The 14720-nt window shown below is 53.8% G+C and overlaps 1 protein-coding gene across 1 annotated transcript; it reads right to left on the bottom strand.

Moving 5' to 3' along the window:
• Positions 1–463: 463 nt before the first annotated feature.
• On the bottom strand, positions 464–12728 carry SLC4A9 (solute carrier family 4 member 9). Its single transcript, XM_024752333.1, is given in 25 exon segments — positions 464–517; positions 861–1013; positions 1419–1593; positions 1853–1919; positions 3767–3837; positions 4780–4958; positions 5106–5267; positions 6486–6599; positions 6729–6916; position 7092; positions 7130–7188; positions 8425–8681; positions 8847–8980; positions 9155–9320; positions 9484–9600; positions 9966–10120; positions 10468–10542; positions 10544–10556; positions 10814–10971; positions 11122–11177; positions 11613–11660; positions 11663–11710; positions 11996–12104; positions 12106–12160; positions 12514–12728. Coding segments are annotated over 25 exon segments (2829 nt in total).
• Between the last annotated feature and the right edge of the window lie 1992 nt (positions 12729–14720).

Here is a 14720-nt window from a genome sequence, read left to right as displayed (position 1 = left end):
GAGGGCAAGTGACAAAGAATCTTTCCACTTGTCTGGAGTGTGGTTCTAAGCAGCCTATGGGAGGAGCCTCCAAGGCAAAGAAAGCTGCAGGAGGCTTTATCCTCCCTTCCTCTCCTCCCTGCTCCTTCCCGTTCTTTTATCATTGTGCCCTCCCCTTCCCCACCTCCCATCCCTTCCAGTTTGGTGTGAGCTTGAGCTCCCTCTACTGGCCAGACTTCAGTGCCACAGGGAGCCAAGCCCATGAACCCTCGCTTGTTTCCTTCTTTCCTCTGGAGAGACTCTGCTACCCCCTCCCCCACTAGGGGGTTCAGGAGGGACTGGAGCATGTAGAGAAAACAGGGCTGTTCAGCACACTGGAGCTTTCCAAGGTCTGAGCCCGCACCTCCCCATCCTCAACACCAGGAACATTTTCCTCACACCCTTACCTCACGCTCAGTTTCCTGGAGCCCCAACTCCATACCAGCTAATTCACAGAGATGTTGATTTCCGGAGCCTATGGCTGATACATCAGCTCTGACTATGGAACAGAGATCCCAAGGTGAGTTGGGAACAGAAAGACAAAAGGCTGAGACAGATAGCAGAGAAAAAGGAACCCAGAGAGTGAAAGGATATAAACGCACATTAAGACAAAGATCAGGACCTTGTCCCCAGGCCTTTCCACCCACCCTGGGCTCATATGAAGAAAAAATTTCCCTCGCTCCTTCAGTGTGCCTATGTTAATACAGAACAAAGAGGAATAATTGTGTTGATCAGATCTTCAGACTTAACAGAGATATTACACTTTAGGGGCAACTCCTGGAGAAGTCCTCTCTCCCACACCCCTGCCCTGTTCTCCTGAGAGGGCCCATCCTGGAGCTCACATCTTCATTGTCACTTCCACTGAATGAGTACTCTGGCTCCAGCCCCTTCTCAGTGATGCTTCTCTCCTCTGGCATCGGCTTATCCAGCCAGAGGAGTTCCTGTGGTGAGAAGACCCACTCCAATGCTTTTCGGACCCCCACCAGGTCTAGCAACTGTAGGGATAGAAACAAAGCCAAGGGCTGTCAGCAATAGCCATGTCTCTTAACTTCCTCAGTGAGTAAGAACAAAGCCAGAATCCACTTACATTATCACCTTACTGAGTAACAAAAGTGCCAGCCTTGCCTCTCCCAGGTCTTCAGTTTTCTTCTGGGCTTTATATCCCTACCTGTGGCTGATCAGCCCAAAGAGATTGGGAAAGGAATTGAACCAGGTATCCCAGGTCTAGCCCATCTGTAGTCATCTCTTGGCCATCTTTCTTTGTCCTAGGATTCCCAACCAGGCAGAGCCAAGGCAAGTGACAGAGGGTAGATTCTTCCTCTCATTCAGGCCTTGGCCACCCTCTCAGGCTGAGTCTCCTGGGAGCCATCAGGACACCACCCAACTCTGCCCCGAGTAACCATGAGGAAGATGATGGCTGCAGGGGTAGACTTGATTATCCAAAGCAGACCCAGGCAGGCAAGTTGGATGGCTGTGAAGAAGTGGACCCTCCTCAGAGGCACATGCCGCAAGAGCAGAAGGTCCGGCTGGTGCTTTGCTGGCATCAATAATAGCTGCACCCTCTTCGTGAACTGGGGGAACAAGAGGAGGAGGAAAGCAGTGTACTCAGGTAGCCTGGAGGGTGTCACTGTTAGCTATCCAAGCCCAGTGTTGGGAATGGTCAGAAGGCTCCCTTGGTCCCCTCCCCAACCACAGCGTGGCAGCAGAGTCCCTGTGGCCAGGAGAGGCAGGAAAAGAGGAGAGGAGGGGAATTGGCAAATGCAGGCAGGAGGTACCAGCGGGAAAGAAAAGGAGAAGAGTGGGGTTACTTGGTGATTTTAATGGACTCATCTGGATGCTGCTAATTGCTGTCACCCCCATGTATAGGAAGATGCCATAGAGCAGAGGCATTGGGATGAATTGGTAGAGAGAAGTGGAGAGCTGGCAAAGTAGTTCACCTCTGCCAGCTGCCCAGATACCCACCCCCCCCAGGCTCCAACCCCAGCATCCAGCCTCCAGCATGTAAGCTACACACTTTGTATTGCCTGCTTTCATTGAAGCTTCACATCAATCAGATGGAGTAAATTCTATAATTTTCTCCATTTTACAGACCAAGAAATTGGATTTCAGAGAGGCTAAGTAACTGGCCCATTACCTCTCTTACCACTCTTCTCTCTCACATTCCTCTCTGCTCTCTCTGTTCCTGCTATACTGGCCCCCTTTCCTTTCCTCACTTTGTCCAAATTTACTTCTACCCCTTGCAAGGCCTTTTGCTTTGCTATTCCCTCCATTTATGTTTCTCTTTTTTTCCCCCCGACCAGGGATTAAACCTGGACTGCCAGAGAATTCCCTATTCCCTCCACCTAAAATGCTCTTCCCTGACATCCCTCTCACTACTCACGCTTCTCACTACTCATGTCATGACACCCCAGAAACCAGCCAATCTAAAGTAGACCCCTGGGGACTTCCCTGGTAGCTGAGTGGTTAAGAATCCACCTGCCTATGCAGGGGACATGGGTTCGAGCCCTGGTCCGGGAAGATCCCGCATGCCACAGAGCAACTAAGCCTGTGTGCCACAACTACTGAGCCTGCACTCTAGAGCCCGCGAGCCACAACTACAGAGCCCATGTGCCACAACTACTGAAGCCCGTGTGCCTAGAGCCCGTGCTCTGCAAAAAGAGAAGCCACCGCAATGAGAAGCCCACATACCACAATGAAGAGTAGCCTCTGCTCGCCGCAACTAGAGAAAGCCTGCACGCAGCAACGAAGACCCAATGCAGCCAAAAATAAATAAATAAATTTATAAATAAATAAATAAAGTAGACCCCTGGTGCTCTTAATCACCTTACCCTCTTTTATTTTTCATAGAAGTTATCACTATCTGAAATTATCCTAGTTTATAGCTTTAATTGTTTTTATCTGTCTCCTCTCACCAGAATGCAGGATATGGATGATCTGTTTTGATCACCACTATATCCCCAGTCCCTGGAACAGTGCTTGGCACATGGCTTATGCTCGGTAAAAATCTGCTGAATGAGAGTCACCTAGTTAGTCAGCGGCTGATCCGGTCCATCTGGCTCTTTCAACTACTCTCCTCTCACCCAGCCTCCGTGACCTTTCCCTCCGCTAACCTCTTGTCGTCCTGCCTGTGACTCCTTGACTGCTTTGCTGTCTTGGCTTGTTGAACCTTTCTGCTGTTACTTGTTGCTTAATTTTTATTCATGTGTATGTGTTGCTGACAGGGGCTTGGTTCCATATTCTTCTTCAATATTACTCCCCTGCCCACCCCCTTCTCCCAGGTGCCTCGTAGAGCCTTGCACACAGTAGGTGTTTATAAACATCTGGTGAGGGAGAAGTGAAGGGGTTTTGCCTCAAAGTTTTTCTGGGTTGTGATGATCACACTCTTAGTCTAAGGCTCATTGAGAGCCTGGAGCAAGGGTAGTGCTTGGGCCCTGGGGATGGTGGCATGTCTGCACCCTGCTCCACTGGGTAGAAAGCCTACTGGGTCAGAGTTTGGGTTCTCAGATAGATCTGAGAAACTAGGTCTCTTGGTGGTCTCTTGTAAGTTCCTTAACCTCTTTAACCTTCAGGTTCCTCGCTGTTAAAGTGCATATGCCTCTCAGCGGTAATGTGAGGATTAAATGAGACTATGTACGGAGAAAATGTAACACAGTGCCCAGCATGTGGTAAATGTTCAGCCAATGTCAGTTCTTCCTATATTTATTATTATTACTGCCCTGCCCCCGATGCTGGCTTGTCTAAGGTGCCTTGAGTATAGGTGCCAGGAAGATGGAGATTCTTGTGAGGATGAACACCGCCAGGCCCGTCGGCCTCTGCTCTCTGTGGGGAAAGGAGGAGTTAGCTAGGGTCTGGGAGAGCCCCTGGGGTGCCCAGGCTGGGCACGCTGGCCAAACATCACAACAGACCCTGGCAGGAGGGAAGCGGAGGGATCCCCCGACAGTAACCTGGCAGGGAGGGGACCTTAGCTTGGTGTGAAAAGTTGGCAGAGAGGAAGGGACAGGTCACTTCAATACGGGGGTCCCAGTCCTCTTCAGCAGCTCAAGCTCAGGGCTGCTCTTTGTTTTCATCTTTTATTTTGATGGAAAATTAGCGATTTTTATACTAACATAAACACTTCTACTTCATAATTTGCAAAGTTGATTTCACATACTTTCGACAGTTAGACTGTGTTTCCAACAAAATTGTTTTTGTGATGGTTACTTTGTAATATCAATGAGGTGCTTCTACACTGAGTGGGGATTATTAGGTAGCACCTCATCCTTGCTCAGCCCTGGCTGCCTCCACACTCATATCCATGATGCTCCTCTGGAGGCCCCTCACAGTCTCATGGCTGAAGGAGGAGAGGGGAAGACCTGACTCACCCACCTCAGAGCCCAGAACCCACCCATTCACCCCACAGCAGCACTCATGGGGCACTGAGAGAGCCCTCTGGAGTCACCAGCTTACATTTTTTTTTCTTCTTTTTTTTTGCCGTATGCAGGCATCTCACTGCTGTGGCCTCTCCCGTTGAGGAGCACAGGCTCCGGACGCACAGGCTCAGTGGCCATGGCGCACGGGCCCAGCCGCTCTGCGGCATGTGGGATCTTCCCGGACCGGGGCACGAACCCGTGTCCCCTGAATCGGCAGGCGGACTCTCAACCACTGCGCCACCAGGGAAGCCCACCAGCTTACAATTTAAGCTGCCCAAATAACTCTGCCCTGTACCCAATACCCCACCTTGCTGCCCACGTCTCATTCCAGCCTCCTGAATACTGGCCTCACCTGATGCCCAGGAAGCTGGGAGCCTCCCCTGGGGCACAGGCTCTGCTCTCTCTCCAAAGACTGTCCATGTGGGCCAGGGAGATGACAGTGGCTGAGACATACCAGGGTAGCCCAAGAGCTGATGTAAGCAGCATCAGCACGGACACACAGAGGAGGTCCAGGTGGAAGCCAGCTCCCTTCTGCAGATAGCGGTGGGGCAATGAGGATGAAGCTAGCCCAGATCTGGGCCCTCTGTCTTCTGGGGTGGGAAAGGGGGAGCCTGGACCCCACCCTGGAGCTCCTGTCCCTTGGGCTAGGGACCTAGGGTCTTACCCAGCAGGCCTTACCCGCAGTCTATATTCGGTGCGGTTGAGGATGACCCCTGTGATCTGCTGGTCCATGAAGATGAGGATAGACAATAGCAGGGCAGGCAGGGCGGCTGCCACACTCAGCCACCAGGGGTTGGCTCCAAAAGGTAACACTAGCCAGCCATGTCCAGGGAGTGTGGGCTAGGGAAGGGCAGTCCATGGACAGGTTGGAGAGGGTATCTCAAGAGCACCTCACCTGCACACTCCAGCCTTGTCACTCTTCCACAACTCCCCCCCTCATCCTCCCCACCCCCTCCCCGCATGCTCTAAGACACTGAATGCTAGGTGGGAGCAGTCTGTATGTGCACAGCTGGTTCAAAGCATCCCAGTGCAAGGATGGCAGAGGGCAGAAGGCGGGGGACCAGCCTAGGGGTTAGGCTGGAGCTAGGGGCTTTGGACTTTGGTTCTCAGGCTCCTTCCCTCCCTGCAAGAGGAGGAGGTGGTGGAAGAGGCCCGCCCACACTTCTTGATGTACAGAGAGCTTCTCCCTAGGCACCCCGCACCCCCATCCAGCGCTGGGCAACTCAGGTTCACACCTGCCTTGATCTGGGGCAGGGGCAGGGCTGGGTGTGTCTGAGTCTGCTCTGATTACAAGCGTCTGGTGCGGGGGAGGGCCCCAGTGCTGCCTTGGGTTCTGAGCCCCTGAGGCTGCCTCAGTTGGAGCCCCCGTGCTCTCCTGCCGTGAGGGAAGCTGGAGGGGAGGTCTCCAAATGCACAGGCAAAGTTTAGGTGCTAAGTCAGTGCTGAGCCTTGTCCTGTGTACTGTCGTGCCCTGGGCAGGGAGCTCCAGCTTTACTGGATCAGAGCAGGCAATCTTGGGTGCCAAGAAGAGTTTGGGGAGTAGTGTAGTGGGTAGGGCCATGCCAAGAGTAGGGAGAACATGTAACAACAATAGCTAGCATTTATTGAGGTCTTGGTATGTGCCAGTCCCAGAAATGTGATAGTGCTATGCACTATGATCTTCTGTGAATCTCAAAACAACCTGTGAGGTAGAAACTATGGTAGTTTATTATTTCCATTTTATAGATGAAGAAATTGAGGCTCAGAATGCGGGTTAACTTCCCTAAGTCACACAGCTAGGAAGTGACAGAAGTGGAACTCAGACCTAGGGCTGGCTGACCAGAACCCATTCTTTTAACCCCTTACCTATAATAGTAGCTACCTATTCTGTGCTTGCTATGTGTCTGGCACACGATGTGTCCTCACAACAACTCTGTGAGACCATTATTATACTATTTCTATTTTATGAGTGAGAAAACAGAAGACTAGAGAAGAAGTATGGGATCTATTCATCTTCCTCTTCTAGGGTCCTTTCTGTTGACCCTGCTTTGCCCTCTGCCCTCCACCCCCAGCTCTCACCTTGAACTCTCTGGGCACCGTGAGCTTCGGCATGGGTAGGCCCAGGAAGGCATCGAGGCCACAGCCCAGCAGGATGGCCAGGACTGAGAAGAAGTCACCCAGCATGTTGCACACCTGGCCACCCAGCAGACACTCAGTCAGGTTCAGGCCACCATCCCCTTCCTTCTGCCCCCTTTCCCATTTGCAGACAGGGCCCGAGGCCAAGAGCCAGTTCTCTCCCACAGAAAGAGAGGTGACACTCACCATGGAGGGGAAGAAGCGGCTGGTCTTTACGTGCTTGAGGGCCATGGCAAAGAGGAAGGAAGTAACGAAGACGAGAATGGAGAAGAAGGCAATGTCTGGGACTGTATGACAGCCAGGCCCATGAGGATGGCCTCCCTGCCGGGCACACTCAGGTGGGGACAGCAAGGATGCATTGACCAGGCCTAGGTCTTGTGTGGAGAGGTGGTCCTGGATGGGGTTATAGGCAGTGAAATAAATGTCCACTGATGTCCAATGAGACTGAGTACACAAGATAGGAGATCTGCAGCCATAGCAAATGGCTGGGCCTCAGTGACCTATGAGGGGTGGGAAGAGCCTGGAACTACTGACTTCTTTGGTCTCCACCCTTTCTTTCCCGGGCCCTCCCAGGAACAGGCCCTCACCACGCTGAAGATGTCATCTCTGTCTTTTGGCTTTGTGCTTGTCCACTGAGACTCATTTCCTGGAAGGAGAGAAGAATTCAGGTGGGGACTTCCCTGGTGGCACAATGGTTAAGAATCTGCCTGCCAGTGCAGGGGACCCAGGTTTGATCCCTGGTCTGGGAAGATCCCACATGCCGTGGAGCAACTAAGCCCATGTGCCACAACTACTGAAACTGCGCTCTAGAGCCTGCGAGCCACAACTACTGAGCCCGTGAGCCACAACTACTGAAGCCCGTGCGCCTAGAGCCCATGCTCCACAACAAGAGAAGCCACCGCAATGAGAAGCCCACGCACCGCAACAAAGAGTAGCCCCCGCTTGCCGCAACTAGAGAAAGCCCGCGCGCAGCAACGAAGACCCAACGCAGCCAAAAATAAATTAAAAATAAATACATTTATTAAAAAAAATAAAAAAAGAATTCAGATGATTTTTCCTCCCCTGGAACCTTCTCTAGCCCAAATCAGGAGCCTAATTTCACTGGTCCAGCTGAACCAGACAGTTCTTAGTTCTGACTCATCTGTCTGCTGACTCTGATCACTACCAAGTCTGTCCTCAGGAAATTGCCTCATGCCCTTGTCGCTTCAAATTCCCTACCTATCTGTAACCCAGGTGCCCGGCACAGGGCAGACACCCAACAAATGGATGAGCACACAAATCTGTGTGTTTCCACTGGGGCCAGAATTAGTCTTGTTCATGCCTAGTACAGAGTCTGGAACTCTTGAGAGGACACGTCTTCCTCAGTCCTGGTCCATGTGGAGGTAAATGTGCAAGTGTAATGCTCCAAGCTCCTCTCCACCCAGTCAGTAACTTGGCCCAGGAGAAGAGCAGTGATTTATTTGATTGGTGAGTTTGGGAGAAGAAGCTGGGCATGCCTGGCCCTGCCCCTTCCTCTGCCTCTCTGGGGAGTAAGCTGCCTGCACCCTGCGTGCATTTAGCTCTGCTCCTCTAGGGTGAGACAGTCCCTGTCCAGTGCAACCATGACTGGGTGGGTAAGTTGATCCAATTTTGGTTTCATCATTAGGAAGCCCATACACCCATAGATACAATGTCCTTCTCTCAGCACTGGCAGAAATAAAGATATTGGGTCTGCTCTGTTGACTTATTTTTCATCTGACTCAGAACCAGAATAGGGAAGAGTGCTGCTGGTTACTGGGTAAGTACTCAGCATTTTGCTGAACTTAACTAAGGGGGACAGTATGGGGACAACCCTTCCTGCATCCTCCCTTATTTTGCCAAGCTCCCTATTTTCCTCGCCCACCTCCTGGGTCTGTGTACTGGCAGCCATAGGCAGGAGAGCCAGGTCTCTGGATGGGATAGGCATGGGTCAAGGTCAGCATTTTGCCCATGGCATCATAAATGAAGACGAGGCTGATAAGAGCACAGAAGCCTTCCTCGGTGAAGCGGGTACAGTAGCGCACCAGCACGCTGGGCTCCGTGGCCACCAGCACCAGGCAGAAGGTGGCCACCCAGATGCCCACCCACAGGCAGAAGGGCAGGTAGTCCAGGCTGTGATCTCTGGGGGATGAGAGACAGGCAGGGCTTGGAAGTGCCCATTCTGCTCCCAACCTAATCCAGGTCAGGTGCCCCTGGAGCCAGTTTCCACCCTCCCCTATTGACCCAGCTGAGACCAGGCTGAGGGTGTGCTAGTGAGGGTCAGGTGAGGTGGGGGAGTTCTCCTACCTGCTGAAGGAGAAGAGCAGGTGTTCAAAGACTAGCACTGGCCCGGTGCTGCTGAGGATGGTGAGGGACTGGCCGGCCATCAGGCAGAAGGCAGCTCCAGTCAGTGCCGTGCCCAGGAAGCTTTCCAGCACCCGCTAGAAGCCAACAGTGGGCCCTGTCAGCACAAGACCCTGGATTCCTCAGCCCAGGAACCCAAGCTTCCGAGGAGTCTCCTCAGCCCAGCCATAGACCCAGAGGAGGGGGAAGGGCATGGCTGGTGGAACACCAAAGCTACGCCTACTCCCCACACGCCCACCTCCGCCCCCCACCTGAGCACCGTCGGTGGCTTCTCCCAGCAGACCCCCGAAAGTGATGGCGTTAGAGACGGTAACCAGGTAAATGTAGAGCACGGCCGAGAAGCACTGGGGGTGCAGGGCGTCCAAGAAGTCTTTGGGGTACCACGAGGCCTTCTGGCGCACGTCCTGGACAAGGAGCCTCCCGCCCGTGGGTCATCAGTGATCCAGGTTCCCGCATCCCACGTCCCTGGGGCCAGGTGAGCCTCCCTCGCCCCCCCACAGTGAGCGCACACCTCGGGGCCCGTGTGACTCCTCTCCCCGCCCAGGACAGCTACCCTCGCTCCCACCCCAGCTCTACTCACCTGCCAGTCCGCCGCAACTCCGGGCTGGCCGCGTGCAGCCCGCGGCTGTGCCTGTCCTCAACCGGGGTCCTTCGCCGGGCAGAGGGACCCTTGGGCTCCCACAGTTGCGAGGGGAGCCTGAGGACAAGGGGAACCCGAGTTGGCTGAGGATCCCCGATCAGACCACAACTCGGCGCCGGAGTTCGCGGCACCCTGCCCCCTGGCGGCGGCTCGTGTCTCTGCTGGCTGGGGGCGCGGCTCTGACCGCGGAGACCTGGGCCTCATTTCAACAAGGCCCAGATCACATTCTGACCTTCTAACAAGAGTGAAAGCCAGGCTCCGGCAGGGGAAGGTTCAAGGTCTCACAGCGACAGAGTGGTCCAGCAGAACTCAGGTCTGCTCCTTTCCTGTCCCCTCCCCTACCCCACTGCCCCTCCTCAACAGTGGAACTGGACCCAAGGCCTTTGGGGAAGGATCTCTATGGCATGATGACCCCCAGATACCTTTTGTGCTCAGAAGGCAGACATTTAGGCGGGGTAATCTGAGCTGTTGGGTCCCTTCGACCTAGAGGGAGCACTGTCACCTCCTCTAGGAAAGCATCCAGGGCTGCCAGAAGGTCATGAAAGTTGGTGGCCCACCGAACTGACCACTGGAATTGCTGGGGATAGGAGCACAGAGGGGCACTAAATACAGATCTGCACCCTTACATGCATTTTCACAGTTTCAAAACTAGACACAAGTCACATAGGCAGACGAGTCATTCAAGCATTTATTCACGCATGCATGCATTCAGTGAGTATCTGTGGGTGCCTCCTGTGTGCCAGCCCTGTGCTAGGTAAGGGGTGGAGGTGTGGTGGTAGCCAAGGGAACTTCAGTCCTCATACTCACAGACATGAAGCCACACTCTGCTTCACTGCTGTACTGATCACACGTAGAGAGTCCATATACTCACTGACACAAGCGCACACACACGTATACAGACACACATGTGCCTGCCCAGCTCACCGGGTCACTGAGGAGGATGGCCACTGCCTGGCCCATCTCATGGTGGCCCCTTCCCTGTGTGGGAGGGCCAAGGAGGAAGGCAGAAAAACCTGAGGAAGGAACCAGGTCCCAGAGAGAGAGTCAGAGGCTGCTATCTCACAGGGCAGCCCTTGCCTCTGACCTCACTACCAACCCCCTATACACACTCCTGAGCACACCTTCTTTGCAGCGCTGACTGCCACCCCTCCCTGAGTACCAGTCCCCATCCCCACCCCCAGAGAACTGGACCCAAAAACCTCCTAATCCCCTCGCAGGTAAAGGCCTTCTCTGGGCTCCAGGATATCCAACCCCCACTCAGCAGCCTCACCTGCTGGGGAGGGGCACCTCAGTAAGGGGCACCAAAACCACTAGATCCCGCAGTCGCACAAAGACCCCCATTGGCTGTTCCAGGAAGCCTAGCTCTCCTGCCAGCACAGCCCCTGCTTCAGCCCCTGGTAGGAACTTCTGTCTCAGAGGGTTCTGATACTGGGTTGGGGTTCAAGGAGACAGAGGATGAAAGGTTATTCAGGGAAGGGGATGTTGGCAGGATCTTGACTGAAGAGGAGTCCAGTGGAGGGTGGACCTCTGTTAATCCCTAACTCCTCTCCCAGCCCTGCCCAAGGAAGTGCCACAAACCTGTTCCTTCAGGGGGGCTTCCTCCTCGTAAGAAGCCTCTCTTGGACGAGCAGATCCTACAAAACAGGATTATGCAGTGATTACGAGCACAGGCTTTTGGGGTGGATCTACCAGGGCTCCCTGACCAGCTTTGCCAAGTTGTGAAAACTGGAGCACAACTTTCCCCTCTGCTTCTCAGTTTTCTCATCACTAAAATGGGGATAACTGTGGTATTACCTCCCAGGGTGGTTGTGAAGATTAAGTAAGATACTGTGCGTGGACCTCTGGCACAGTGCCTACCAAGACCATCCCTTCACAGAGCTCTGGCTGTGGTGATTCTAGCCCCTCCATTCTTCTCCCCTCACTACTACCCCAGCTTCTTCTCACTCATGAGTCCTGGGTTGAGGTCCAAGCTGAGGTTAGGCCACTCTTGGTCCAGGAAGGTGCAGGGGAGATCTGGGACCCTCCCACCCCAGGGTTTTTGGTCTTGGGCCCAGGGAGGGGCCTCTCACCTCAGCAGGGGCTGGTGCCTGTGGTCTGGATGAGGTGTGGGGGTCTCTCAGCTGCCCTCTCAGCTCTGGGCTCAGCGACTCCACTCTGGTCACCTGCTCTGGAGAACAGAGGTGGGGCTCCCACCCTTTCCTGCGAACTCCCTGCCCCTGAACTCTCCCCTTTGCCCTCTGCTCAGGTCCCTTTCCCTTCTGAGAGTCTAGGGTACGCAGGGGCCAGTGAACTTTCTCTTCACTCTGCATTTCTATCTCTCCCCTGTGACGGGGATGGGTAATCCCCCAGGGTGGTGCGGGGTGGGCTCTGGAGAATTCCAAAACTTTGTGGGGGAAATCTTATAGAAATGGCATGGATGCCCAGGCCCTCCCAGCAAAGGGTCACAGCATACCCACGAGCTCCAGGAGGCTCTGAGCTGGACAGTCCAGCAGGACAAGGCCCTTGGCCATCAGGCTGCAGAGCTTCTGGAGGCTGGGCAGTGCCACGGTGGGCACGGGGGGGGGCGCTCCACCTGCCTGCACCCACTTCCAACTTCTCCTCAAACAGCACCCACCTGTGGTGAAGAGGGGCAGATAATGTTACTGAGGGCATCTCTCCCAGGTTCAGGAATGGGGACACAGGAGAGCCAGGGAAAGTGAGACAGTGGGGAAGCTGTGGGCCCAGTGGTACAGAGTATGCCCCTCCCGGGCAGTCAGCCCTCATCTTGGGTCTTGGGGAACTCAAAACCAGACTGCAGGGAAGGCTGAGCGCCATAGAGGGTGAGGGTCTGAAATGGGGAACACAGGAAGGAACTCCTGATTGGGGGTGAGAATACCACGCCACACACAGGAAGAGCTGGGAGTCATGGAGGAGGCCCCAGTGGGGGAAGGGGAAGGGCCCCGTAAAACTGGCCTGGGTCCCACTCATCTGCCTGTCTCTCTCCACTCCAGTGCCTGGGGCCAGCCCAGCAGCTCATTCAGCTGAATGAAAGGCAGAGGGTCCTTGGGTACCCCCTGTTCCCTGCTGTCTGTGTCTAAGGGGCCATCAGGGCTGGGGCCAGAGCCAGGGCCACTGTCCAGCTCTCCTGTGGGTATATTTTCACAAGCACTGGAGACTTCAAACTCCTCCTGGCCTGGCAGCTTCATCTCGGTGAGGCTTGCACAGACTCTCAGGGACCGGTGTGTTCCTAGGTTCTGAGGCCAGGGGCCCGCTGGCTGGCTGCATTTATAATGCACCCCGCATGCAGCACAACACAAACAGCAAGGCCTACCGACTCCAGAGCCAACCAGTCACCTCCTCCCCTGCTTGTTTTCCCCATTCTCTGCTAGCCTGAGAGTGTGAGGCTAGCTTGACCTTTCCCAGGCTCTCCAGAAATGCCCAACCTGGGGCAAAATGGCGGTGCGCATTTCCCGTGGGATCTGGTCTGACCCCCCCACTGCATTTTGTATAAATTAACAGGAATACATCGCTGGCTTGGGTCTTAGGACTGACCCCCAGATTATACTACCCACTACTCTGTATCAAATACAAACACCAGATACCGTGGACTGTTTTGAGTGTCACCAACACACCCTGAGGGCACTCATTTGGACAAACAGAGACCTAATAAATAACTGGGTCTATAGAAGTCAAGCAGGCTAAGGGAGAAGGGAGCTAGCAGGCAGAGGCCCTGCCCACTAAATGGGCTGATGATGGAAGGTGGAGGCAGTTCATGAAGAACAGATGCCTGAGTCTTAAATTCCTTTGTCTAACAACACCTGGAAACTTCCTAATTTAGCTGTGTGCCTGGGGTCCGCCTCTCTAACTCAGCCCCGCGGTGAGGATGGAGGAGCCAGCTAGGGTGTGCGTGTGGAGGAGTTCCTGGCACTAGATGTGCAAGGGTGAACATGGTCTATTAGCAAGTCCTGTTGGCTCTACCTTCAAAGCAGTTCCGGAATTCCACCACATCTCTCCACTTCAACATGGTCACCCTGTTCCAAGCTGCCATCATGTCTCACCCGAATTATTTCAATAGCTTTCTAACCTTTTACGGTGATCTCTCTGCTTCCACTCTTCCATTCTCCACACAGCAGCCCTAGGGGCCCTCATTTATTTTTATTTTTATTTTTTAAAATACATTTCCATTTCACTCAAACATAGAGGTTCTTTTAAAAGGCAATCAAGCCATATAACTCTTCTGCTCAAAACCCAGCCAATACATTCTCATTACTTAGAAGAATAATCGAACTCTGTCATGGTCTATAAGATCTGATCTATAGTCTGGCTCCACCCCTCCTGCCTCCCTGATGGACTCTCATACCGTTCTGTCCTTGCTCACTCCTTTCCAGCCACACTGGCCTCCCTCTCTTATGTGAAGCCTGTTCCTGCCTGAGGGTCTTTGCAGTGGCTCTTCTCTCTGCAGGGAAGGCTTTTACCCCAGATCTTCACAGGACTGGATCCCTGTCACCTACGTCTCATCTTAGATATCACCTACTCATGGAGTCCTAAGTTTCTCCATCACATTTCTCTGTTTTATTTTCTTCCTGGCAATTATCACTACTAGTAACTGCCTTGTTTATTTATTTTTTTAATCGTTTATTGCCTGCCCCTACACACACACACACACACACACACACACACACACACACACACACACACACACTGGAATGTACCTTCCACGGAGCAGGTATTTTATCTATCTTCTTCACCACTGCCCCTAGAGCACCTGGTGGCACTCAATAAATACTTGTTCAATGAGGTCATAGGAAGGGAGGGGCTGGGAAATGAGCTGAGCTTCTCATTGAGGCCACATGAGGGCGCTGCTCCCCGCGGAAACGATCGCTAGGGCTGCTCCCTTGGGCCAAGCGGCAGGGTTTGCTTCCCAGAGCGGACCCACTAGGGCGCAGAGATGGTGGGGATGGCAAGAAGGGGTCCTTGATCCTCCGCCTTGCCCTGAGCCACTGCAGACTGGCCTGGCGGGATGGGGTGCGGGGGAGCGCAACAGCGATGGGGCGAGAGACCCATCAGGCTCATCTGAATGCAGGTCAACCTCCCCACTGGATACCTGGGACCCATTTCCTCTCTGAAAAATGGGACTCAGGCTGGCCCTCCTCACCAACCCCAGGTCTGGACTTGGGTCAAATTTCTCAAGTCCAAGG

This window comes from Neophocaena asiaeorientalis, unplaced genomic scaffold, assembly GCF_003031525.2.
Source record: "Neophocaena asiaeorientalis asiaeorientalis breed wild unplaced genomic scaffold, Neophocaena_asiaeorientalis_V1.1 scaffold204, whole genome shotgun sequence".
NCBI lineage: Eukaryota > Metazoa > Chordata > Mammalia > Artiodactyla > Phocoenidae > Neophocaena > Neophocaena asiaeorientalis.
Note: the sequence above shows the minus strand (reverse complement) of the source record. Positions and strands in the feature narration are given on the sequence as shown.